Genomic DNA, 25721 nt, shown 5'->3' on the forward strand with positions numbered 1-25721 from the left:
TTGATTAAACTTTTGGTTTAATATTTCTTACTTAATCTAGTTGAATACTATGCAAACTTGACAATTAGATAGGTATAGCCTGACCAGGAACATAAAAACCCTCGCCATGTTGCGGAAATCTAATGGTACTAATTTCTTTTAATGGCAACAATAACTAAAAACTTCATTGACATGTCACCTTGCATGTCAGTCTATTGCTGTCAAAGTGTAAACAAACTTTATTTTAAATGTGCGCAATTGATTTTGTGAATGAAATTGCTAAAATCTTTTTATAGTCGTGAAAGAAAAGTGGTTCACAATGTGTTAAAGTATTTGTCGAAGAGAAATACCAAGGGTTCGGACAATATTTTCATTGAATAATGTTTCCAACAAAGGTTGTCAAATTGACTGACATGTTTATCGTATAGTACAGTCCACTATGAAAATTAGCTGTGGTTTGTTTCAACTACCTATTTTAAAGTTTTTTGTCACTTTCTATGTGTTGAATTTTATGGAATTGGGAAAGAAGTACCGAGTTTGAAGCGTTCATGAGCAGACATTGCAGTTGAATATTCAAGTTCTGAATTTGATTATTGATGAATAATAAAATAAATCCTACTAGCTCGATTGATGGTTTCATTTAATTTATTTAAACCAGGTTACCTATAATAATATGTTTTCGTTAATTTATGAAAATATTAAATTAGCCCGTAATCCTGAATCCTGATACATAAAGTTAGCCTATTAATTTAACACAGGTACGACTGTACTCAGTGTTGCACTATCAAATGCAATTGATGCGCCTCTATGCCAGGGTTTTTATGTTCCTGGTCAGGCTATAAGTAAGAAATCAATAGGTACATGTTACTCTTTTAATATTGTCATGTTTCAAAAACAATCTAATATGAAAGTTATGACATGCTTTCTGTACAAAAAATGAACCACAAAAATATTATCTATGATAACCAACTTCAGAATTAACTAAACAATATTATTATTGACAACCCTATATCATAGGTTATCATTATGAGATAGTGGATAAGAGCGCTCTCGAATCGTAAATGCTTTTTCAGTAATAATTCTTTGAAGCTGTAGAAATAACGTAACTTGTACACCTATTTACCATGGTGCCTAGCGGTAATAGTGAAGATAACGTCTCTGTTAGTGGTGGTAAAACGGGCCACACTTATGTGCAGTGGTTGGTCACAATATTAGGTACTGTGGTCTTTAACTTTAACTCTAGTTAAGGGGTGTGTAATGTATGATATAACTACATATCATATAAAACTTAGAGGATATAACATCAAATTATATAAAATCGTTTAATATAATAATTATTTACTATAAAAAACGAATAATATAATTTTAAAACGAATAATTTTAAGACAAATAACTATTAACTGATATAAAATGGTTTGATATAATGAATATTTTCTATAAAACTTACAATGTATACTATTTAAAACAAATAACATTCAAATCATATAAAAAAAAAATGTCGAACAATCAAATGAGATAAAAATCTTTTCCTATAAAACTTAAATCTTATAACAATAATAATTTTATATAAAGTTCATTTGTTATAATAAGCATTGCATGCAGCAAGCAAGCAAGCGAGCAAGCAAGCAAGCTAGCAAGCAAGCTAGCATGCAGGCAAGCAAGCAGGCAAGCAAGCTAGCAAGCAGGCAAGCAAGCAGGCAAGCAAGCAGGCAAGCAAGCAAGCAAGCAAGCAGGCAAGCAATCAAGCAAGCAAGCAAGCAAGCAAGCAGGCAAGCAGGCAAGCAGGCAAGCAAGCAAGCAAGCAGGCATGCAGGCATGCAGCATGCAAATTTCACTAAAAACTTGAGACTTCTGTCACGGCTCCGGCACTGCGGGGCTCTGGCGGTCCCTCGCGTGCTAATCGTCGCAGATGGCTTTCGCTCGACACCGCGTCTTCGGCTTGCTGGCCGGCTTCGCCGGCCAGCCTCAGCCGCGGCGCCTCGCTTCCAGCCACCTGCTCCTCAGCCCGCGGGCCGCCTCGCCCCTCCGTGCCTACGCGCTTCTAAATTACACTCTAGGGGTAGGGCAGACAAGACTACGTGGAGTCGGTTTTACGGCGATTCGTTTTTGTCACTAAAGTCATTTATAAGTCAACCTAAAAAAGAACATACTTAAAGTTATATCTATCAGAAATTATATCAATTAAAGAGTATAACAAATAATATTTATTACAAGTAATGGTTATGTGAAATAATATTTATATTAAACAAAATTACATCAATTGAGTCTTAGATTAAGTAAGGTTTATATCAATGTCTTTATGCGTTGTGATTGGTATCTGAAATGATATTATTAGAAATGATTTATTATATGAAGTAAACATTATATGTTAAAAAATTATATCAAGTGTTATTATAACATACGTTTATTATACAATATGAACGTTATTGAAATGAATTTATATCATATAAACTTATATAAACTGTCACGCACCCCTAGTTAAGAGCCGAATGCTTTGCTTCTAAGTGCTCATTAGTCGTACCTTGGCTATCGATTGAACCCTAAGAAACAATGGGCATTACCTCAGATCATAGAAGGGAATAGATGTGAAACGGGGGCGTGACGCGTGTCTCTGCGATATGCCCAGAAACGAACATCGGCCGCGAAACCACGCTAGTCGCGATTCAGTCGTACTGAGGAAATGTTCTCCGATATTTTTGCTTAATGCGTCGTTACGAGCAATAACAGAAGTGAAACGAAGAACTACAGGAACAATGGAGTTATTTACTACATTAAAGTATTGAAAATCCATTGGTATTTTGCTTATAAATAAAAAAACTAAACATTGTTACGAACGAATTCAATGCCGCAACAGTTACTGCGATATCGCAATTAGTGGTGATAAACATTTAAACACGTTGTACATTGACGTTTTAGTAAGCAACCACTTTATGTCATGCTTAACTACTGCGCAATGTATTTTAATGCTTCCGATATCCACTTGTCGCGTGAAAATACACGGTACGGCCGCATGTGCCGTTCGTAACATAGTGCAGGGCTCGTGTTCTAATGTGGTTTCCTATTATCGATAAATCTAAGTAAATTATTATTTTCTATTTTTTAATAAAATTGATTAACATATTTTGGTCTTAATCCAGATTTCACGTTTTTACAAAAACATTAATAATAGTAGAAGTGATTAGTACCTGTCAACTAAGTAGGAAATTACTATAAGAGCTAGTTGAAAGCCTAATTAAATATGGGCATTATTTTTGACTAGCTTTTGCCCGCGGCTTCACCCGCGTGAAATTTCGTTTGTCACAGATCGTCATAAATTATAGCCTCTATGTTATTCTGGATTGTAAACAATAATACTGTAAAGTTTCATCAAAATCCGTTTAGTAGTTTTTGCGTGAAAGAGTAACAAACATCCAGACATCCAGACATCCAAACTTTCGCATTTATAATATTAGTAGGATAGTTGGATAGGGTAAACATAGGCGGTACGAAGTTCGCCATAATCAAAAAGTCAATGCGCGATAGTACTTAATAATAACTATAGTGATCCTATAGTAATAATCACTAGTACTTAACCCATGACTTTTCATACAAACTTTGTCAGTCTATAACTTCTATAACCCATTGATTTCGACATTGGGGTAAAATGTGCATTATAAGGAAACTAAATTTTTAGTTTTTCGTCCATACAAAATGGAACTGACTCCTTTATGCAAAAATCGTTAAAGAACATTAATAATAACGTTTAATAATAAAAATGGTTTTCATACATAAGCATTTTTCAAACCAGTTTCGATCGAGCCTTGTCCCGAAGGATTTAAAGTATCGATATCTTATCGACTCCATTTTATCTTTCTTCTCTCACTAGCGTAGGCGAAAAATAAATTGCTTTTTTCAAAGTGTGCGTGACGTGCCTTATGGCCAATCACAGCAGTTTTAAGCCTGTTGCACATGTTGTCGTAGACTCTCACACCCGTATTCACAAACGATACTTACCTATGCAAAGCAGCAACGCTATGCGAAATGAGACATTTCTCAATGCGTTCCATATGACAAGCCTTTCAATTCATAAACAACTAGCTTTCCGCCCGCGGCTTCGCCCGCGTGGAATTTTGTCTGTCACAGAAAAACTTTATCGCGCGCGTCCCTGTTTCAAAAACCGGGATAAAAACTATCCTATGTTCTTTCCCGGGACTCAAACTATCTCTATGCCAAATTTCATCAAAATCGGTTGCGAGGTTTAAGCGGGAAAGCGTAACAGACAGACAGACAGACAGACAGACAGACAGACAGACAGACAGAGTTACTTTCGCATTTATAATATTAGTTGGGATACTTAAACGACCCTTGACTATGCAAAATCAGAGTGTTGAATAGAGTTCTGTGATTGGTTCGCTTATGTTACGCACTTCACTCCGCTAACTGACATGACATTCCTGTCATTCAAACGGTGCAACGGTTTATAAGTGTCGTTATTTTGTGGATTTGTGAATTAAATAATATATATAAATATGGATAAAACTACAACTATCAGGTTAGTATGAATATTTCGATTAATAATAATAGTGAAAATCATGTTTCAATCATTATTTTTCAGATAAAAAAGCTGCCGTTTTCTTCTTCCGAAAGAGAGCTGCTGATTGTAGCTTAATAAGAGAAAGGCCTATTATTGAAGACAAGCATATTATTATCCTCTCTAAAATATCAAGTTGACGAAGCAGGCCTGGGAAACTATAACAGTGGCTTACAATTCTCAACCATATTTTATGTTTCACAAAGGCTCACACATCAACTGAAAAGCTGCTGGAATAATTTAAAGACCCAAAGAATGAAAGAACTTTCTCAGGAATCAATCAAACGTTCTCAACACCCACTAGTAAGTAATGTTTTTAAAATATATAGTACGTAGATTTATGAGGAATAACAAAGCAGAATATACTCAAAGGAATTAAATTCATAATTTGCTTTTCAGTTAGGTATCAAGAAATTAAGATTAGTAGTAGCAAGAATGAAGATTAAGACAGAAACAAGAATCAAACGCACCACATTGAATAATATACAACAAGACCAGGCTTTGCACGAGTTGGGGCTACAAAGAGAAAAAATATTGATAGAAAGAGAAAACAATTTGTTAGAACATGAAAAAAAGCTTTATGATTTACAAATACATGAAATTAAATTAGACATTGAAGATTGATAAAAATAAAACTTTATTAAAAATTTTATGTTTTATTTGCCACTAGCAACTGATACATTATGTAGGTGGCACTGGAAGGCCTCCTCGCAGTTAATTTCCTCAGGTCTTCTTTTATCAGTGGTAAAAGTATGAAAAGTACCCCATCATTGGAAAACCTAAACTAAATTCGTCTGAATTGAAATAATCAAAGGGATTTTGGGAATCCCGTATCACTTTTCTGGTACTTATTCTACTTTGCTCATTGATATAATTATCAAATTCTTCTTCACTACTGTAATCCATTGTAAGATAATATTAATCGAATACAACCATAAATAAAGCAAACAAACCTCAAAAACGAGAATAACCTAAAAATTTTGACGTAAATAGACACTATGCGTTGCGTAATACAGCTCCCTGGCTACCTTACCTTTGCGTTCATTCTAAGGGACGCATAGTGCTTGTCACCACTGAAGTATCGTCTATGAATAGGTTTTTGGGACCCTGTGCATCCACGCGCACTATGAGGCCTCAAAGTAATGTTTGTGAATACGGGTGTTAAGTCGCTTTGTTTTTACACAGTTGAATGTTTGTGTGGGAGCTGTGGTGGGAGAAATGTGGGGACACTGGTTCTCGTTGTAGTTACGCGCGAGTTCATTTATCTATTCACTTCTATGATCTGAGGGCATTACCTATAGTACAGTAAAACCCAATTACTACAAAATGCAATTCTGCACTTAGGCTAGAAATAACATAAAATTGTGTAACCAATCATTGAAATCAGAAGTGTCTTCTACAAACAAAGACGATGGAAAGAAAAAAAAGAAACATTTATTTTATTGTATTACAATATGACATCAGTAATGATATGATGCATCATTCGTTCATTTTATTTGGCAGTTGCAACGACGCTTTTGAACTATGGACTGCAAAGCGGTTGGATGTCACCCATGAAGAAAGTCCTACAATCTAAGGACTCTCCAACTGGGGTACCCTTAACTGACAGTGAATTGTCATGGATCGCCAGTACTATGCCTGTAGCCGCAGTTTTCGGTGTATCGCTGTATGCGTACATAGCAGACGCGTATGGGAGGAAAATAGGCGTTATCACCATGGTGATACCACAGGCGGTGAGATCCCTTTTACTCGTGGAAAAGTTTATAAAATGTTACAAAGTATAAATGTGAAAGAAATTGCTGCTGAAGAGTAAACGCATTTATATTCAGGAGCTCATATCTTTACAAAAACCTTTTTTTTATTAATATCGTCTGAAAAATTCCACTAAGTACGTGTAAATTTAGACCTAGAAAAGTAACACATTCTTACACGTGTTAGCAATTTAATGGATTCATGCATGTAAAGCATTTACCCAATTCAGTGAGTCAAATACTGGTTGAATATAAATGAAAAAGGTTTTTTAATATTTAAATGCTTTATCGCCTGAAAACAGATTTTCCTTTACAGATATGTTGGATAATAATAACTTTGCTGTCTACCCACACAGCAGCACTTATTGTGGCGAGGATATTTGCCGGCTTGCCTGCTGGTGGGTGTTTCAACTTGGTGCCAATGTATATCAAAGAAATAAGCCAGGACAACATTAGAGGAACACTAGTGGCTCTCTCCATGATGTCGCAGAGCATTGGCTTGCTCGTCATGTACGCTATTGGGAGCTACCTAAACTATTATGTCGTTCTTTGGATTGTTCTGTGCGTGCCTATCATATCCACAGTGCTATTGGTGGTTATAGCACCTGAGTCACCGGCTTTTCTAGTCAAGAAAGGAAAAACTGAGGTGAAATTTTTTGTCTACCCATATATGCACGATTACAGTAATTTTTAATTTCAAACACGTACAAGTTATACAATTTCTTATTACAGGACGCCGCTAGAACCATTTCTAAATTAAGAGGTTTAGATATCAACAGCAAAATGGTTCAAAATGAAATTGATTTCATGAAAAATGAAGAGCACCATTATCAAACCATGGAACATATTAAATTTTGGTCTATTTGTAAGTACCTCTATCTATGTAACTATTATTTTATAGCCTTTAGAAAATACGAACGGTGATGCTGTATTTTGAGTTAACTTGTTTGTAATCAAAAACTTTTCATCACTATTCATTTATGCCACCACTGTAAGAGCACGAACCTATTCACTTCGCTCACTGGCCGACTCACACCCACTGGGTAGGCCTAATGTTCGCATATTAGTCCCTCCATCGCTTGCATCGTGCGGTCCACTTAGCCACCACCAGCCACCAGCTTATGACCGCAGTCTGTGGAGGAACACTATCTGTGGTCGCGATCCTCATCAGTGAGGGAACGAGGAAGAAGAAATTGCTTTTTACGACACCCACTGAATGAGCTTAAATTGTTCTTTTCTACTATATCGTAATCGCATGGGTGTTATTATATTTCAGTTAAAAACAAAGCTTGGCGTCGCGGCTTTATCTTATGCATGCTGATCATGACTGCATTAGACTTGAACGGTGCCATGAGCGTGATGACGTACGCCTGGAGCATCATGACGCGCTCCGGCGTCACCGTCAACCCTGAGCTGCAGACCCTGAGCGTGCCTATCGTCATGATCTTGGGCTCCTTCGTGGCTATCACGTTTGTGGAGAGATTTGGAAGAAAGGTAGGCACTATGATTGATTTACGTGACAGTTAGTGAGAGTTTCACCCTGTTTTATTTGAATGTTTTGAGTTTTTGTGTAAATTGGTAATCACGACAATAATACTACTGTGGCATCTTGTGTAATGGAAATAAGTTGTGTAAAAGTACGTACTCACATTTTGCAGCCTATAGCTAACATAATCTAAATTATTATTTAGATTGGGATAGGTACTCTTTGTGCTAATTAGGGACACGAAGAGTTAAAGCGATAGATGACTCTGACACCATGGCAGTTGTTAAAATATTGTCTAGCCATATTACAATCTTTAAATAGTTTAGCTTTAGATTTCGAATGATGTATTGAATATATTTTATCCATACATTTTCGGGACTTTTTATAGCCTCTGTTGAGTGGAGCATTCGCTGTGTCGATGGTGGCGTGGCTCTGCCTAGGGATCGGCCACATCCTGCAGGAAAACGGCGTGGCCATCCCGGGATGGGTGGCCGTCGTGAGCATCGTGGTCTCTATATGGGCGTACGCTGCCGGCGTGCTGCCCGTGACTTATATTCTCTTGGCCGAGATGTTTAATTTTCAAGTAAGTATTTCATGTCATTCAGACCGGAATATCTATTGCCCCAGAGTATTCAGGGTCGATCCCCGCAAAATACGTACGAGTGAGTTCATCTTCACAATACATTTTTTAACAGATTTATCTCTTAGTAGAGTGTTTTGTTATGGATTCAGTGGATGTTTACAGATCCGTGTTAAACGTTACAAGGATTTATTAAAATACAGGTTTCTCCTAGTTCCGTTTCAGCCAGTTCAGTTCTCCTAGTGTGACATCCTTAAATCAATGTATCATGTAAACGATAGGGAATCTGTTGGTTTGTTACTTTGTATATTAATAATGGCCTATTGTTCCAGGTTCGTGCGAAGCTGATCGGCTGCATAGTGACGTATGGGTGGTTCACATCGGCAGTGCAGCTGGCGGTATACGATCCTATCTCCAACGCCTTCGGGGCCCACACGATGTTCTTCATCTTCGCTGCCATCAACCTGGCCGGTGCCCTCGTAGTGTTGATATTCGTGCCCGAAACGATGGGCAAGAGCGTCGAGGAGATCGAGAAAATTTTGTTAGGAAACCGAAAATAAATTTCAATGAAATATGAGTTTTTAATTTTAGCAACTATCCAAGTAATTTGAATGCAACGGTAACTCTGTTTGTGACCTTCTAACTACAGAACCTGATAGTTTTCTTACTATCGAGATAAACTTAAAGGGGGTGAAAAGGGAGATCTTTGTGTGGAAAATCAATCACTTCTCATGTTGGCGACATAAAAACTAATTACTTTAATTTTCGTAATAATAGTGTGGTGTTGCTAAGCGGGCGAAGGCGTGGCCAGTACGCGTGGGCAGTTAGGTAATAGGTAGAGAATGCCGTCCGGCATTAAGTCCGCCACAGTGCATTGTATTTATGTGTGTGCTGAAGTTTTAAATAAATAAATAGTCTTATAGTACGTTGAACCACACGACTTTATATAAATTCGCAACTGGTAACTGTAAAAGATAATTATGGCACTATCTATCATTACAAGAAAACAAATTAATTTTAAGATACAATGCAAAAACTGGTTTAAGTAATTTTACTTAGGTAATATTTATTTAATAGGTAATTTACCAATTAGTACCGTTTTATTTGAAAATGAGTCAGAAAACGATACCTACAACAGCTATTTAAAGAGTTGTTGGAGATAGAAATACATAGTCAATTTGGAACGATATAAAACAAAAGAACCATGTTATGGGTAATGAAATACGATGTGTTTTATATTCTGTAATATATTTTCAGTAATTTAATGCATCAGAATGTTTTACTCTAGAAGCACGTGTAAAGTAAGTGTACCGTTAGTAATTTTCGATGGCATCATTATTTTAAATAAAATGCAAAGAAAATAGGTATGCTCGTTATGTTGTAACACGACGTTGCCACGTTTTCACGTGTCTATGCACGATAAATACTTATTTTTTTAAAAACGATTAAAAGTAGATAATCCCAACTAATATTATAAATGCGAAAGTAACTCTGTCTGTCTGTCTGTCTGTCTGTCTGTCTGTTACGCTTTCCCGCTTAAACCTCGCAACCGATTTTGATGAAATTTGGCATAGAGATAGTTTGAGTCCCGGGAAAGAACATTGGATAGTTTTTATCCCGGTTTTTGAAACAGGGACGCGCGCGATAAAGTTTTTCTGTGACAGACAAAATTCCACGCGGGCGAAGCCGCGGGCGGAAAGCTAGTTAAAAATATATATAAAAATATAACGTAATATTACACTGATACAATTTCCTTATTTCCGAAGTTTAATAAGAATGTTACCAGAAACAAGACAATATTTTGTTAATAAACATTCGATTAATAAAATAATAGCTGGTTAACAAGGATTACAAATGGTCGTTCTTATCGGTGGATATTGGCATTTCTGTGTAAGTGAAATAATCAGTTCTAATATTTTTTAAGAAAAACTGGAATTTCTTCACACCATACAAGAAGGCTCTGAACGTACGTAACTGCATTGCCGAGGTCAGTCCGATTATGATTAAAAAACGAAATTTTGCCCATGGGCATCATTTAAGTGGGACACTTCCAAGACGTATTATGCCGTTTCTTCTCTTTTTGTTATAATCTAAGGTCGTTAAAGGTGTCAGTTCGACTATTATTCACTGATCCGTTGTCAGCCTATGCTGTCACGGAGAAAGAATGAAAAAAGACATGGGTCTTCCTTAACGACCGTCAGATCTATATTATATCGTTTAAGCATGCTTATGTTCGTTTCAGGTTCATCTGTATTCCTAGAATATGGCTTTCATGTGGGCTGGGTGTCGCCTATGAAGAAGGTATTACAGTCAGACGCATCTCCCGTTGGCGTTCCTTTGACAGATGTTGAAATATCATTTGTAGCTTGCACGTCGACATTAGCGGGTGTCGTCGGGGTGCCGATATGTACGTACATTGTTGTAACTGTAATAAATTACAATTTTTACAACATTAATCACAAATATTAAATTCCTTTAGGTGTCCTGGAATTTGAAATTGTTATCAACGCACACTGTAATCCTCATGGGAGCGAGAATAATCGGAGGTGTGTCTCTAGGAGGAAGTTTCATTGTTGTTCCGATGTATATCAGAGAAATAAGCCAAGATAGTTTAAGGGGCACGCTGGTGTCCCTTGCCTTGTCGTCTCAGCATGTCGGCGTACTGGCCATGTACGCCATGGGAAGCTACCTGAGTTATAACTGTACCCTGTGGATTGCTCTTTGCATTTCCATCGTTGCAATAAGTTGTATGCCTATTGCACCAGAATCTCCAGCGTTCCTTCTGAAAATTGAAAAGTTTGAAGTAAGTTTTTCAATGTATTTTCAATGTATTCAATCGACGTGACTCTATTTCTATATTTTTTAAACTTAAGTGCGTTTTATTTTATATTTTTTGCATCAGGAAGCGAAACAAGTGCTAGCAAATCTGAGAGGATTGCAAATTGATGACGTTATTATACAATACGAAATAAACTATCTTGAAAACGTAGATTCAAATCATAAAACAGATCACAAAATGACATTAGCTACGATATGTAAGTAATTTAAAACAAAAGTTATTTCCCAAATTCATTTAATGTGTACGTTACTTGTCGTAATATAGGATCGTAATTTTTGCAGTCAGGAACAAATCATGGCGCCGTGGGTATTTTCTATGTCAAGTTTTATTCTGCTGCATAACCCTTTCACGGTGCATTTGCAATAATGACGTATGCGACGAGTATCATGACGCAAGTTGGTGTCTCCGTCAATCCAGAACTGCAAAGTCTTTTAGTGCCGCTTTGTCTGTTATGTGGTTCAGTTGCACCGATACTTTTTGTGGACAGGACAGGAAGAAAGGTAAAATTACTTCCTAATGCTGGAAGTCCGTTTCAAAAAATATTTCAACCTACTAGGTAGTTCTAACTCTATAAGTACCTACAAATGTTTATAGTGCTACTTGAAATCAAATCAAATCAAATCAAATCAAAATTCGTTTATTTGTGGAACGTAGGTAAATTACATATTACAGGTGTTAAGTGAAGTTGTGGAAAATCTATATTTTGTTGGATTTTCAGCCGCTGCTTATAGGGGCATTTTCAGTGAGCGCGGTGTCACTTAGCTGCCTGGCGTCGGCGCTGCTGGTGCAGCGGAGCGGTGTAGTGGTCCCGAGCTGGGTGCCCGTAGTGACGATCGCGGCTGCGGTCTTCAGCTACTCAGCGGGAGTGGTGCCGATACCCAATATCATTATTAACGACATGTTCCAATTTCAAGTAAGAATTCATGAGTAATAATCTTCGGCCTGATAATTTTGATTTCTGATTCATAAATTTCTATCAAGTGAGATGCAGGTGTTAAATGAGTCAGTTAAAATTAACAAGAACTCAAGATGCAGTCTTAAACTGGGTTGCACCATTTTACTTTAACTTTGATAAACGTCAAAAATCTGTCAAAGTCCATACAAAAAACACCGGTTATCGTTAAAGTTACGGTCAAAGTTAAGTGGTGCAACTCGGCCTTAGACATAATTCAGAGTTAGTGGACCCTCAATAAAAATGTGAAAAAAAAAGATTGGTCTAAAATCTAAATTTTGTACAAAAACTCGATGGCCCGCATTCGGGAAACCATTTTCACAACATTGGACGTTTTTTTAGTTTTGATCGTCTTTGATCAGACATTCTCGCACGCTTTATTACTTACGCTGAATGATTACAATTTTCATCAGTTACCGAGTTTTGAAATAATTAAGATAAGCTGTTATTTAAATTCGGTATCAATATCATATTTATTTTTTCAGGTGCGTGGAAAGATAATTGGCCTCATCCTCATGGTGTACTGGGGTTGCACATCCCTGCAAGTACTTGTACTTGTGTAAGTGCTTGTACTAATATTCATCCCAGAGACCAAAAGGCAAGACTACAGAACAGATAGAAGACATTCTGGCTGGCAAAAGAAGTGGCAATACCCTTGAAACTACCAGCTCATGAAATAAGTGATCGTTCCCCTGAAAAATTGCAGTCATGAACAACATCATCAAGCTCTTACACTCTTCAAAGTGATATTGAAAATGAGAGTTTTTCTCTCACATACTAACACCCTGCCGAATAAAAATTTTAATTAAATACAATTAAATACTCGTTGAACAGTGTTTCAAAATGACGTTTAGTATAAAATAAGTATAAATTCTTTTTAAAACTTTGTAACTTTTTGTTATTAAGGGGGTGTGTGCAAACATCACAAATTAGTGTGAATAAATTAATGATTTAACTTTTTAAGACAGTTTATTAATATTAGTAATTAATATTCTTTGTTTTATAAATATACGAATGCAAACTGACTACCTAACACTTTTATTATGTAAGTAAGTAATACAATTTGTTATTAGACAGGTATACTTAAACGTGATTTTGTCCGGATAGATTGTGATAAAAAGTAACTAGGCCAAACTTATTAAAAAGCTTTTAATTGTGTTAGTCTGGAGTTTAAGCTTCAACAAACCACAACAGCTTCTGTGTAATAAAATAGTTTTTGCTTGAAAGAGTATCTAACAAACATCTATCTATACTCGCCAACTTTGTGTTTTAATTTGTTTGGTTTTACGTCGATTACTTCCAATTTTTACTTTCTAATGAATATTTTTCAAATTCATGTTTAATGTTTTTATATATAGCCTGACCAGGAACATAAAAACCCTGGCATAGAGGCGCGTCAATTGCATTTGATAGTGCAACACTGAGTACAGTCGTACCTGTGTTAATTTAATAGGCTAACTTTATGTATCAGGATTCAGGATTACGGGCTAATTTGATATTTTCATAAATAAACAAAAAAAATATTATTATAGGTAACCTGGTTTAAATAAATTAAATGAAACCATCAATCGAGTTAGTAGGATTTATTTTATTATTCATCAATAATCAAATTCAGAACTTGAATATTCAACTGCAATGTCTGCTCATGAACGCTTCAAACTCGGTACTTCTTTCCCAATTCCATAAAATTCAACATTTAGAAAGTGACAAAAAACTTTAAAATAGGTATTTGAAACAAACCACATCAAATTTTCATAGTGGACTGTACTATACGATAAACATGTCAGTCAATTTGACAACCTTTGTCGGAAACATTATTCAATGAAAATATTGTCCGAACCCTTAGTATTTCTCTTCGACAAATACTTTAACACATTGTGAACCACTTTTCTTTCATGACTATAAAAAGATTTTAGCAATTTAATTCACAAAATCGATTGCGCACATTTAAAATAAAGTTTGTTTACACTTTGACAGCAATAGACTGACATGCAAGGTGACATGTCAATGAAGTTTTCAGTTACTGTTGCCATTAAAAGAAATTAGTACCATTAGTTTTCCGCAACATGGCGAGGGTTTTTATGTTCCTGGTCAGGCTATAATAATATCTCCATTGACAAAAGACAGCTGAGGTGTACCTATCTACCATATTATACATTCTCTAAATTGTAAAAATCGAAGTACATAGATTAGATAGCTACTAGAAAAAGAAAGAGAATTTTCTTACTTTTCAATTGGAGGTTTCCGGCTACTGGGACCGCAGTTAACTGGAACGGCCGTCCCAGTCGCTGGATCCATATAAATTTAATATTTTTCTTCCAGCGACTAGGACCACTCATAGATAACTTAAAAAAATATATTATTCACGCCAAAATCGGGACAGTACTAAAATTCATGAGTGGTCCTTGTCGCCGGAATCCTCTTCCATTGCACGAAAACTTGAAAAGCCTAATTCAAATTTCTAAACTAATGTAACCAAACATAATTAAAATGTATTGGCTGCATAATTATGCTAATTGTATTTATAATAACCACATCTATTGAATACTTTAACGTAGCGTTCACACTTAGGTATAGGTAGGTACTTCGTCCTACTTTATGTAGTACAGACAATGACACAATAAGTTAAACACCGTGGTTTATAATGTAGCTGTAATAAAAGCGTTTTCGCTACTTAAATGTACACATTTCTAATTACAATTAGAGATGCTGTTGACTGTACAATACGTGTACATAATACCAAATAACATAGGTATTTTTATTTTGTTTCGCGCCTACAAGTGAACCACGTGCACGCGTCTTGTTCCAAATGTTCGAGAACAATGTTATCGAAACTGAGAAGATATGTTGTTAACAATATTCGTGGTACGAGTAAAACAGTGAAAAATGGCCATACTCATTTTCAATGGGCACTCGCATTTCTGTGTAAGTAAAATAATCTGCTTAATTTTGTTGTACGCAGTCGATCATTATAATCGTGACTCCCCGATCATAAAACGCTACGAAAACACCTGCGTGTAGTTATTTTCCATACTTCCAGCATGTTACCTATTGGATTAGTAGATATTAATGTGTTCCTAGTCATAAGTATTAAGTACCTATTCATCAATTTCAGGTGCGTCTGTATTCCTAGAATATGGCTTTCACGTAGGCTGGGTTTCACCTATGAAGAAATTCTTACAGTCCGATGAGTCTCCGATTGGCGCTGCTTTGACAGATGTTGAAGTATCGTTCATAGCTTGCACGTCAACCTTAGCGGGTGCCGTCGGGGTGCCTTTATATACGTATATTGCAGAAGTCTATGGTAGAAAAGTTGCTGTCATAATCATTAAGTCCACGTACGCGGTAAGAATTTAAGTATTAGAGCTTTATACATAAGGTTTTACACTTTGTGATACTACATAAAATATTCTTTTAGGTGTCCTGGATATTGAAATTATTAGCAACGCACAAAGCAGTCCTTATAGCCGCAAGGATATTCGGAGGCGTCTCTTTGGGCGGAAGTTTTATTGTGATTCCGATGTATATTAGAGAAATAAGCCAAGATAGTTTAAGAGGATCGCTAATGTCACTTGCCTTGTCGTTTCAACATGTCGGCGTACTGGCCGTATACGCTATGGGAAGCTACCTGGGCTACCATATTACTTTATGGATAGCGCTTTGTGTATCTATTATAGTGTTATGTTGTACGCCTATAGCACCAGAAACTCCAGTGTTCCTTGTAAAAAAAGGAAAACTTGAAGTAAGTTTCTTTTCCACGTCCTTGGTTAAAAAATAATATAAGTATTTTTTTATCCAAGTAATGTTTTCATTATAATAAATGTTCGTGTGGTCTCAGAATGTAATAAATGAGAGGAATGGAAGGAAAGACTTTGGAGTTAGTATGGGTACAGAACCCTCAGAACAAGAATACGACTCTCACTTAACTGATCTCTAATAAAAAGTTATTTTGTAATGTAAAAATATTCACCAGGAAGCACACAAAGTTCTAGCAACTCTGAGAGGATTGAGTGTTGATGATGTAATTATACAAAATGAAATGAACTACATGCAAAACGAACAGATATTTTACGAAACTGAAAAGAAATTGACTTTGGTTGCGATATGTAAGTACATAGTCCTATATTAATTAAATCAATCGACTTTTTCTAAAAGTACCTAATCTTAAAATTTTTCAGTGAAAAACAAATCGTGGCGCCGTGGGTATTTATTATGTCTAAGCATATTCTGCTGTCAGGCATTCCACGGTGCTTTTGCAATAATGACGTACGCGGCGAGCATCATGACGAAGGCCGGTTTCTCCATCAATCCAGAACTACAGAGCCTAATAGTACCAGTTTCCATGATATGTGGTTCGGTTGTACCCATAGTTCTTGTAGAAAAGACAGGAAGAAAGGTAGTTAATATCTTAACGTATTTAAAATGTATTTATCTCTTTTTTAGCTTTTCTTTTTATGGCTGCGTCAGAGAATTGTGTTATGTTGGAGAAGAATATAGGAGTTTGTTCCTATATCCTACTTAAAATCTTCGCCAAGCCAAGGTGAAATGTTTAAATACTAATTTAAGGGAAGATTTTAAGTAGGATGTAATCTACTAAGGTTACTTTTACAACCAAGAAGGATAATATACATTCCTTGTGTTGTTTATAGCAGGAAATATTGGTAATATTGTGGTGCGGTTTCAGCCACTGCTTATAGGGGCATTTTCGGTGAGCGCGGTGTCACTTAGCTGCCTGGCGTCGGCGCTGCTGGTGCAGTGGAGCGGCGCGACGGTTCCGAGCTGGGTGCCCGTGGTGACTATTGCGACTGCAGTCTTCAGCTACACAGCAGGAGTGGTGCCGATAGTCAATATCATTTTGAGCGACATGTTTAAATTTCAAGTAAGAATTAATTCCAAATGAAGCTAATTTGCCTTTGTCCAGCATTGAACGTCTTTCGGCTGAAACGAACGGACGAACGAAGCTAATTTACTGTAAATACGAGTACGTACTTATAATAGATATTGTGAAAAAGTCTTCACAATATGCTTATTATAACTTGTATGAAATTGAATCTATGTATGTGGTGACCTTGTCAACAGTAGTTAGTTCAAGCGAAATCTTAAAATATAATAATAGCTGTATTATGTATTGTTAAGTATCGGACTATCGGTAAAATACATAAATTATTTACATATTTTAACTTATAAGACGTAATATTGGTTACTTATTTTCCAGGTACGTGGAAAGTTGATTGGCCTCATTCACATGTTCATCTGGAACTGTACGTTCCTCCAAGTGATATTCTTCGAGCTGATATCGAGCGCTCTAGGACTCTACTCTGTGTTCTTCATGTCAGCATCGGTTAATGTTCTTGGAGCGCTACTTGTGTTCTTCCTCATTCCCGAGACTAAAGGCAAAACTACAAAAGAAATAGAGGACATTCTGGCTGGAAACAAAAGTGCTACTCCTGAAACTACCAGGTCCTGAAATAAAAGTGGTCGTTCCCTTGAAACTTCCAGCTCACGAACTTATTACACTACTTCTTAAGGAGTGTTCGTGCGTATTTTATTAAAGAATATACACATGAAATATTAATTACTCAGTTATAGGTGTAAGTCCACGCCTATCAGGCGATAAATTGTTGTTGCAAAGTCGCATCTATTGGAATTAATTAACAGCTACAGTGCTTGCCTTGATGTGAAGTCGTCTATACATAATATATTATCTCTTTAATATAATTATGTACCTACTTTTTAATAAGGAAATTAGTTTTATTGATTAAAGTAAGTGACATATCTTAATTGTATCAAAAACTGTGCGTGTTTAAGATCAAATACTTAGGTACAATATTTGTTGAAAACAATGTAATTTGCTGAATTTCAGAAACCACATTTTTATAGGATTCGATGGAATGCGGAGACGCGGTTGGGGTGAGTGTAACTTTATGATTGTTTGTATTGAACATAATAATACATAATATGAGTACTAATACCCAGTTTCTGGCCTAGAGGGGGGGGGAGGGGATGTCATACCCAGCTTATAGCCTGGGGGGAGGGGCAAGCCTTACCCAGCTTCTGGCCTTGGTAAGAGGGGGGGAGAGGCAAGTCATACCCAGTTTCTGGCCGAGGGGGAAGTCATGCCCAGCTTATGACCTGGGGAGAGGAGATAGGGACGGGGGTATAGCTTCTAGGCTAAGATTAAGCTGGCCCGCCCATGGGAACGGCGAATAGATAGGTAGGTACGTAGGTTTAACTCAGAAAAACTAAATAACAGGTAGGTATTGCGTGTACATCGAAATGATCTTCATAGCAATGTCTTGTAGCCTAGGCAGAGTGTATCTGCCTCAGCTATACTTAATGTTAGAAGTAAATAAATTAATATTTATACATTTTTATATTTTACTTGGACGAAGATATGACTCTAACAACACTTATGAACACTTTATTTGAATAAATCGCCAAATATACCACCGCGGAGACCCTAATCGCGTCTCCGCGTTCCATTGAATCGTATGAGCGTATGGATTTTTGGCGATATTTTTCACAATTTCTATTTTAAAAAATTACCTATCGATAGCTTACTTTATTCTGATGAATAAATGTCATAACAAGTTTTTCTCTAAAACTGATAGTTTGGCTAGAAAAAAATATTTTCTATCCACGCAGTACGCCGGCAGCGTTCGGATCGGATATAATGACGTCATCGGTCCCGCGCCGGGCGGTCAGTGAACTTTTTTAGTAATTTGGCCATAACTTCGTCAATTTTTGTCGTAGAACAAAAATTTTTGGACTGTATATTAAGGATTTCTTAGACCTATAAATCTGCATTCACAGCTAAAAATCGAAATGATCCTCATTGAAGAAACAAAGAATTCAAGAACAAACCTCATGTCAAACTATTGTTTTGCGACCATTTTAATACAATACGAGTTTGTTTTGCAATAATTCTGACCATCAAAATAGTCAATAAATATCGGAGTACTTTTTTTTCCGAAAACCTACCTTTCCTACCTGCTAGTAAAGAAATATGTAACACGTAGTTTCTTTTAATGTTTTTCTAGAGCTTATGCCAAAAAATCTTGTGCCAACAATAGGTTTCCTAACATAACATCGTAGCAATATTCAATGCTAACCCTGTAAACCGGACATGTTTTGCATAACAGGCAATCCTGCTATGCCTATTGTTCTAGGTCAGACCCCTCTGCTATTCAGCCATGTTTGCGGCCCTCTTACCCTTATAAAGGGTTGTTGCACCTGAAACGTTCCCATCACGCGTCCTCGGGGTTCTTTACCTGCCTTCGAGTGGATGGTTTTATAGGGAGATGCCAAGTTCCGATCACATACTGCTGTCGTCGTAATTGATGGGCCATAACCATAGTAGAGCTATCGAGATTTGTGTATATTTTAACTTTTCCAAATGTAATGAATTTCTATGAATATCATACCAAGCAAAATTTGTTCAGAATTCGGGTTTTCAGACTTGATAAAGATTCCGATCCGACATTTCCCAACAAATGAATTAGAATTTGATCTATCTTTTTATTTTACACATTTATTGAGTTCGTCATCATACGTTCGTTCATTCGTTTCCATCCTTTTACGTACTTTTTTGTACAAAGGAGTTTTGACTAACGATGTCTCCATTTCAAACCTCGACGCATCCAACCCGTTTATTGTTCTGAAGTGGGAACACGCGTCTGTTGTTCCCATATTTTCACGTGACTGATAATTTTGTAATACACGGGACATTGCCGTGAAAGAATTTAATTATTAACAACCTTCTTATACGATAATAGTGCGTGTACCTCACACGGTGCGCTAATCGTCTGTGTTCCTATGTAGAAACGTAATCCAAAATACAAATATAATTTTGCTCAATGGAATACCTACTTCTAAGCTGCTAAGAAATACCCATTGTATGTGTGTTTCATACTCAGAATTCGTTAGAACGAACAGTCCTTTGACTCGAGACCAACTTGTAAGCAAAGGTGTTGATTTAATCGACTTCGATAGGTTTTCTTAAAGTCACCTTTAGATTGTACTTAGTAATAAGAAATACTTAAATAAAAACCTCCATCACTAGTTATGTAGCTAAGAGCGTAGTAACCTACTGAAAGACAAATCAAATGAGGAAAAAAATTTAAGTCGTAAACCATATTTTATGCAAATATTTAGGTAAGTAGGTATATTTATTTTGAATTTTGTTTTCATTGCCTGATTAATTTGTTGGAAGTTTAAATATAGTTTCGTTTGAATTAATTGAGAGAATGCGTATACAGAAACAACTCGATTCGAAACCAAAACAACTCGATCGAAGTGATTAGCCGTAGGTCGTGAACTTAAAGAAAAATTTTATATGTCGTAGAATATTGATTGTCATATAATTACTTAGTAATCATTTTAATAAAAATAAAACCAAATAATAATAACAACATTAATTTTAAATGTAATAAATTATAATTTGATTTATTGTAAATGTCTAGTTATGTTATAAAATAGTTTGCAGTAAGTAAAAGGAGTTGTATTGACCGTACCGAGACAGGTCGGGCGCTACCTGCTAGCCGGTTTGGGTGGGGATGGCTGTATAAAAGAACGAGCACGACCGTAGTCGTGGCATTCATTCGCTTCGCATCGCTCGCACGGTACGGACGTGCGCTCCGCCTCGCCCGCCCGCTCGCATGCGCTGCGCTCCGAGTTCCTCGAGCTTATCGCCCTCGCTCTGCGAGTCTTGTTTCTGTGGTGTTTTGTCACAATTACGTGGCTTGCCCGCGGCTGCGCTTGGGATACCTAACGGTGATAACGAACAAGCGTAGTTAAACGCCTTTCTAAAGGCGGTTCGGTTCGATTGGGAGCGACCGACAGTGCCTTTTTCAAGGCGCTGAAATGGCAATGCCAGATTTTGTATGGAAGGTGGCGTCTTTTTTTTTTCGCGCGGCCATCGACCAAACTTTGTTTTTTGATTACAAAATGTGGAATAAACCAAACTTACTATGGCATGTATACCTCTAAACTCAGTCTGAACTGAGTTACGAGCATTAGAAGTTTAATGATTTTCATACTAGATTTGCTTTTTGCCCGCAAGTTTTGTAAGAAATTGTAACAAAATATTGCGCTATTTTTTTATTGCGCTGATTCTGCTGCACACTGATGTCTGGATCCTTTAATGGATGGTATTGTTTGTTTACACATACAATGTCATTATTTTGTTGCAATTTCTTACAAAACTTGCGCGCAAACAGCAAATCTAGTATGAAAATCATCAAACTTCTGATGCTCGTAACTCATTTCAGACTGAGTTTAGAGGTATACATGTCATAGTAAGTTTGGTTTATTACACTATTTTGTAATCAAAAACCAAGGTTTGGTCTATGGCCGCGCGAAAAAAAAAAGACGCCAATTTCCGGCATTGTCTTTTCCTGCCGCCGCCGGTATATTAGGCTGTGAACCTTGGCCTCCTGGAAGGCACGTTTGAGAGGGTGAGGCGTTCCTCCTCGCCCTTGAGACACTCGGTTTCACAGTCTTTTCACTGCCGGGCGTGACCCCTCCTACCCCTTCCTACTTTCCATCCCTGAAGGAGCGTATCCCTGGTTGTTTTTGCAACCGGGGCCCTCCTGAAGGACTGCTAGGAGTAGGTACTCACCCTACGTCACGGCGTTGCTACGTTGCGGCGTAGTTACATTGGTTAGGGCACACTTTTCCCACTCACCCCGCATGGTTTACACCGACTGTGCGGGACTTACACACCGCTATAACCACCGAGTTTCTTGCCGGCTCTTCTCGGTGGTTGCGACTTGCGAACCGGCGTAGATTCGGCGTCGCGGAACCCAACTCCATGCCATGGACACGGAGGAACTTTTAAAGTTCCTCCGGGCCACTCACCCGGAGGTCCTCTCCGGGTTTAAAGCCCACATACGGGCAAAGACCCTCGCAAGCTCTGTGTATGAGGAGCCTGCTTCCCCTTCATGTCCCGAGGACGCCATGTGCGATCCGAAATCGGCCCCTCTACCAATCCCGCTCACGAACGAGCACTCCATTGTGATAGATCACCAATCCCATGCCCCCAGTAGGGACATGGAATGTGACTCTGTCTCAGACGCAGATGACGGTGGCTTTACCACCGTCAGTCGTCCGAAGAGGACCCGCAAATCCGCGGCCTCTCCCCCTCCTTCCCCCCCCTGCGAAGGCGCTGAAGGCCAACTCGGGCCTCTCTCAGCCCTCGCAATCTTCCCAGCCATCCGGCTCGCAGTCGAGCACCGGGCGGACTGTCAGAGTCCCCCCAGTCTTTGTCCAGGACAAGGCGTCCTGGAACAAGATTTCCGGCGCGCTCAAGGAGCGTCACATTAACTTCTCGCACGCTAAGTCGTGCAACGTAGGAATTAAGGTGTCCTTGTCCACCTCCGACGAGCACCGAGCCCTAACGCGTTTCCTAGATGAGAACCGTATCGGTTATCATACTTTCCCCCGCGAGGAGGAAAGGGAGCTGCGGGTTGTTATCCGTGGCATCCCCAAGGAGCTAGACTCCGCCTCCATCTTGGCCGACCTCAAGGCCCAAAACTACCCCGTCAAACAGGTTCATCGTCTGTACAGGACTCGTACACGTGAACCTTTTGACCTTGTCCAAGTAGTCTTGGACTATTCCGACGAAGCGAAATCGATTTTCAACTTGAAATCGGTTTGCTTCATCTCCGGGCTCAAAGTTGAGCCACCCCGAAAGCGCGGCGCTCCCGGCCAGTGCCACCGCTGTCAACATTACGGGCACGCTGCCCGTAATTGTCACGCCCGTCCTAGTGCGTCAAGTGCCTAGGCGATCACGGCACAGCCGACTGTGTCCGTGACAAGGCCACAGCCACCGAACCACCGAGCTGCATACTGTGTGGTACCCAGGGTCATCCTGCGAATTATCGCGGTTGTCCCCGGGCCCCACGCACTCAGCCGCGTGCCCCCATCCCCTCTGCCCCCAGGCAGATCAATGCTACTCGCAACTTTGCGGTAGCAAGTGAGGCTCCTAGCCTCCGTCCCAATAGGCCCAATGCTTGGGCTAGGCCTCTGGCCTACACCCAGGCAGCCAGCCTTACTCCCGCACCCGCCCAAACAGCTGTGGCCCCACCCGCGCCCCAGCAGGCTCCTCAACCCCACCCAGCCCCTAAGGCTACGCCAAAGGCGCCTAACCCTAGTCCCCCTGCTCCTAAGGCACCGGCCCACAAAGTCCCGGCCCCTCAGGCCAAGCCCCAGCCTACACATTCACCTGCGGCTGACATTAAATTGGTCAGAGACTTCTTTGGCCAAATTAATGTCGGCGAGATGTTTGTGATCGCCGCAAAACTGCGCGCGACTAATGGCGAAGGCAACATCATGGATAGGTTATCTATCCTCGCCGAACACGTAGACTTTTGCTACGCTATCTCTTCTTTCCACGCTCCGTAATGGCTAATCCCACCGCTAGGATCAAACCCCGGTCAATCACCTTAGCTTTTTTCAACGCTAACGGTCTTAGACAGCAGAAGGACGAGGTTACTCAGTTCCTTACCGACCACCAGGTCGACATCTTTCTGGTTCAAGAGACCCTCCTAACACCCTCTATTCGCAATCCTAGGATAGCGAACTACAATATCATTAGACACGATAGGCCCACACGTGGCGGCGGCACGCTTATTTACTATAAGCGTTCTCTGCACTGTGCTTTAGTCGATCCCCCTTCTCTCTCTAACCTAGAAGTCTCACTCTGTCGGCTAGCCATGACTGGACACGAGCCCATTCTCATCGGCTCGGTTTACCTCTCCCCGAACAAGACTCCCTTAAGGAGCGACTTTGAGGCCCTGTTTGCTATGAATAGTGCAGTCATTCTTGGCGGCGACTTTAATAGCAAACACACTCATTGGGGTTGCGTAACATCCACTGCCAACGGCATGATGCTAAGCGAACTCTCTGAGGAACTCATTTTTGACATCTTAGTCCCTATGACGCCCACTCACTATCCTTACAATGTCGAGCATCGGCCCGACATTCTTGACATGGCAATTCTAAAGAATATAGGCCTCCGCCTACACTCTATAGAAACCATGCACGCGCTCACTTCTGACCATCGCCCGGTCGTACTCCAACTAGGCTCTCCTGAGTCTACACCCACTATGAAGACAGTTGTGGACTGGGACAAACTCAAGGTAAAACTTGGGAACTGTCAGAGCCCACAACTGTCCTCAATCCCCGACGATATAGTTTCGCCTCACGAAACTATTCACGCGATCGATGCCCTCACTAGTCACATCTCGGTCGCCATCGGCGACTCATCTAGGCAAGTGCCTGCGATGGCTAACCACCGTCTCAGGTTGCCTGACGACGCGCGAGAGCTATTGAGGGCAAAGAACGCAGCCACTCGCGATTATGACGCTTATCCAACCGAGGAAAACAGAGCCCGCCTACGTTCCTTACAGCGCGCTGTCAAGGCTCGTATCGCGGAACTCCGTAACAATCAGTGGGATGATCTACTTAAAGAAATCTCGCCATCTCACCAAGCCTATTGGAAGTTGACGAGAGCCTTTAAGTCCGACACCGTAGCGTCCACGCCACCGCTTTTACGTCCCGATCAAACGCTTGCGTTTGACGACGACGCCAAAGCCGAATGTCTAGCCGACAGTCTAGAAGCACAGTGCTCCCCCAGTACCCTCCCAGTAGACTCTGCCCACCTCCGCATGGTGGACAGCGAAGTCGAACGTAGAGCCGCCCTCCCTCCGACCTCAACCCTAGACCCGACCAACGTCGACGAGGTGCGAACGATAATCAAAGGTTTCCGTCCCAACAAAGCCCCCGGCCCGGACCGTATCTCTAATAGAGTCTTACGCGCCCTGCCCGCCCCCCTAGTATACCTCTTAGTTGCTATTTTCAACGCGGCCATGTCTCACTGCATCTTTCCCGACGCGTGGAAAGAGGCAGAAGTCATTGGCATTCCGAAGCCCGGTAAGAAACTGGCTGACCCCACAAGCTACAGACCCATCAGTCTCTTAAAGACCATGGGTAAGTTATACGAACGTATAATTGTTTCTCGATTAAGAGATTATGTTTTTTCTAATAATCTCTTAATAAACGAACAGTTTGGCTTCCGCGCCTCACATTCCTGCGTACAACAGGTGCACCGCTTAACGGAGCATATACTTAGCGGCCTCACTGCTAAGCCACCCGTAGGGACAGGAGTGTTATTCTTCGACGTAGCGAAGGCATTCGATAAAGTCTGGCACAACGGCTTGATTTACAAGCTTTACGAACTCGGTGTGCCGGACAGTCTCGTGCACATCTTACGTGACTTTTTATCGAATCGCACCTTTCGTTACCGAGTAGATGGCTCCCTCTCCTCCCCCCGCCCCATTAGAGCCGGAGTCCCCCAGGGCTCCGTGCTCTCGCCCATCCTCTTTTCATTGTACGTCAATGACATCCCCAAATATCCGAATACGGATTTAGCCCTCTCTGCGGACGACACCGCACTCTACAAGTCCGGACGTAATCGGAATTACGTCATCTTGGCGCTCCAACGCGCAGTCACACAATTAGGCGAATGGTTCAGGAAGTGGCGTATCGAGGTAAATCCCGAAAA

The 25721-nt window shown here is 39.6% G+C and overlaps 3 protein-coding genes and 2 long non-coding RNA genes across 6 annotated transcripts; all 5 read left to right on the forward strand.

Moving 5' to 3' along the window:
• Positions 1 to 1050: 1050 nt before the first annotated feature.
• On the forward strand, positions 1051 to 8938 carry LOC135087666 (facilitated trehalose transporter Tret1-2 homolog). Of its 2 annotated transcripts, XM_063982410.1 has the most exons (7): positions 1051 to 1194; positions 6053 to 6282; positions 6617 to 6946; positions 7033 to 7165; positions 7577 to 7794; positions 8175 to 8369; positions 8699 to 8938. In XM_063982410.1, the coding sequence occupies exons 1-7, from the start codon at positions 1104 to 1106 to the stop codon at positions 8924 to 8926; spliced, it is 1425 nt and encodes a 474-aa protein (XP_063838480.1). In that variant the 5' UTR covers positions 1051 to 1103; the 3' UTR covers positions 8927 to 8938. The 2 variants fall into 2 exon arrangements, with proteins under 2 accessions (XP_063838480.1, XP_063838481.1); XM_063982411.1 differs by lacking the exon at positions 8175 to 8369.
• On the forward strand, positions 4315 to 5139 carry LOC135088243 (uncharacterized). Its single transcript, XR_010260978.1, has 3 exons — positions 4315 to 4510; positions 4574 to 4852; positions 4953 to 5139. It is a non-coding gene; the product is annotated as an uncharacterized LOC135088243 (long non-coding RNA).
• Positions 8939 to 10800: 1862 nt separating the features above from the next.
• LOC135087667 (uncharacterized) lies at positions 10801 to 11544 on the forward strand. Its single transcript, XR_010260902.1, has 3 exons — positions 10801 to 11169; positions 11269 to 11401; positions 11487 to 11544. It is a non-coding gene; the product is annotated as an uncharacterized LOC135087667 (long non-coding RNA).
• Positions 11545 to 11551: 7 nt separating this feature from the next.
• On the forward strand, positions 11552 to 13183 carry LOC135087668 (facilitated trehalose transporter Tret1-like). Its single transcript, XM_063982412.1, has 3 exons — positions 11552 to 11705; positions 11924 to 12118; positions 12643 to 13183. Exons 1-3 carry the CDS (start codon positions 11571 to 11573, stop codon positions 12718 to 12720), a joined length of 408 nt encoding a protein of 135 aa, XP_063838482.1. The 5' UTR covers positions 11552 to 11570; the 3' UTR covers positions 12721 to 13183.
• A 2139-nt stretch (positions 13184 to 15322) lies between these two features.
• Positions 15323 to 17624, forward strand: LOC135088142 (facilitated trehalose transporter Tret1-like). Its single transcript, XM_063983025.1, has 5 exons — positions 15323 to 15502; positions 15576 to 15899; positions 16131 to 16263; positions 16807 to 17036; positions 17373 to 17624. The coding sequence occupies exons 1-5, from the start codon at positions 15323 to 15325 to the stop codon at positions 17622 to 17624; spliced, it is 1119 nt and encodes a 372-aa protein (XP_063839095.1).
• The last annotated feature ends 8097 nt before the right edge of the window (positions 17625 to 25721 follow it).

The sequence above is a fragment of the Ostrinia nubilalis genome, chromosome 3 (assembly GCF_963855985.1).
Source record: "Ostrinia nubilalis chromosome 3, ilOstNubi1.1, whole genome shotgun sequence".
Taxonomy (NCBI): Eukaryota; Metazoa; Arthropoda; class Insecta; order Lepidoptera; family Crambidae; genus Ostrinia; species Ostrinia nubilalis.

What these genes read in the sequence shown, in the direction of transcription:
- LOC135087668 (XM_063982412.1), top strand. Translation starts at nt 11,571, where the DNA reads ATGACGTATGCGACGAGTATCATGACGCAAGTTGGTGTCTCCGTCAAT. An exon ending in TGGACAGGACAGGAAGAAAG is followed by an intron (nt 11,706 to 11,923) that starts GTAAAATTACTT and finishes TTGGATTTTCAG; the next exon opens with CCGCTGCTTATAGGGGCATT. An exon ending in ACGACATGTTCCAATTTCAA is followed by an intron (nt 12,119 to 12,642) that starts GTAAGAATTCAT and finishes TTATTTTTTCAG; the next exon opens with GTGCGTGGAAAGATAATTGG.
- LOC135087666 (XM_063982410.1), top strand. Translation starts at nt 1,104, where the DNA reads ATGGTGCCTAGCGGTAATAGTGAAGATAACGTCTCTGTTAGTGGTGGT. An exon ending in GTGGTTGGTCACAATATTAG is followed by an intron (nt 1,195 to 6,052) that starts GTACTGTGGTCT and finishes TTTATTTGGCAG; the next exon opens with TTGCAACGACGCTTTTGAAC. An exon ending in CCGAGATGTTTAATTTTCAA is followed by an intron (nt 8,370 to 8,698) that starts GTAAGTATTTCA and finishes CTATTGTTCCAG; the next exon opens with GTTCGTGCGAAGCTGATCGG.
- LOC135088142 (XM_063983025.1), top strand. Translation starts at nt 15,323, where the DNA reads ATGAAGAAATTCTTACAGTCCGATGAGTCTCCGATTGGCGCTGCTTTG. An exon ending in TCATTAAGTCCACGTACGCG is followed by an intron (nt 15,503 to 15,575) that starts GTAAGAATTTAA and finishes ATATTCTTTTAG; the next exon opens with GTGTCCTGGATATTGAAATT. An exon ending in TAAAAAAAGGAAAACTTGAA is followed by an intron (nt 15,900 to 16,130) that starts GTAAGTTTCTTT and finishes AATATTCACCAG; the next exon opens with GAAGCACACAAAGTTCTAGC.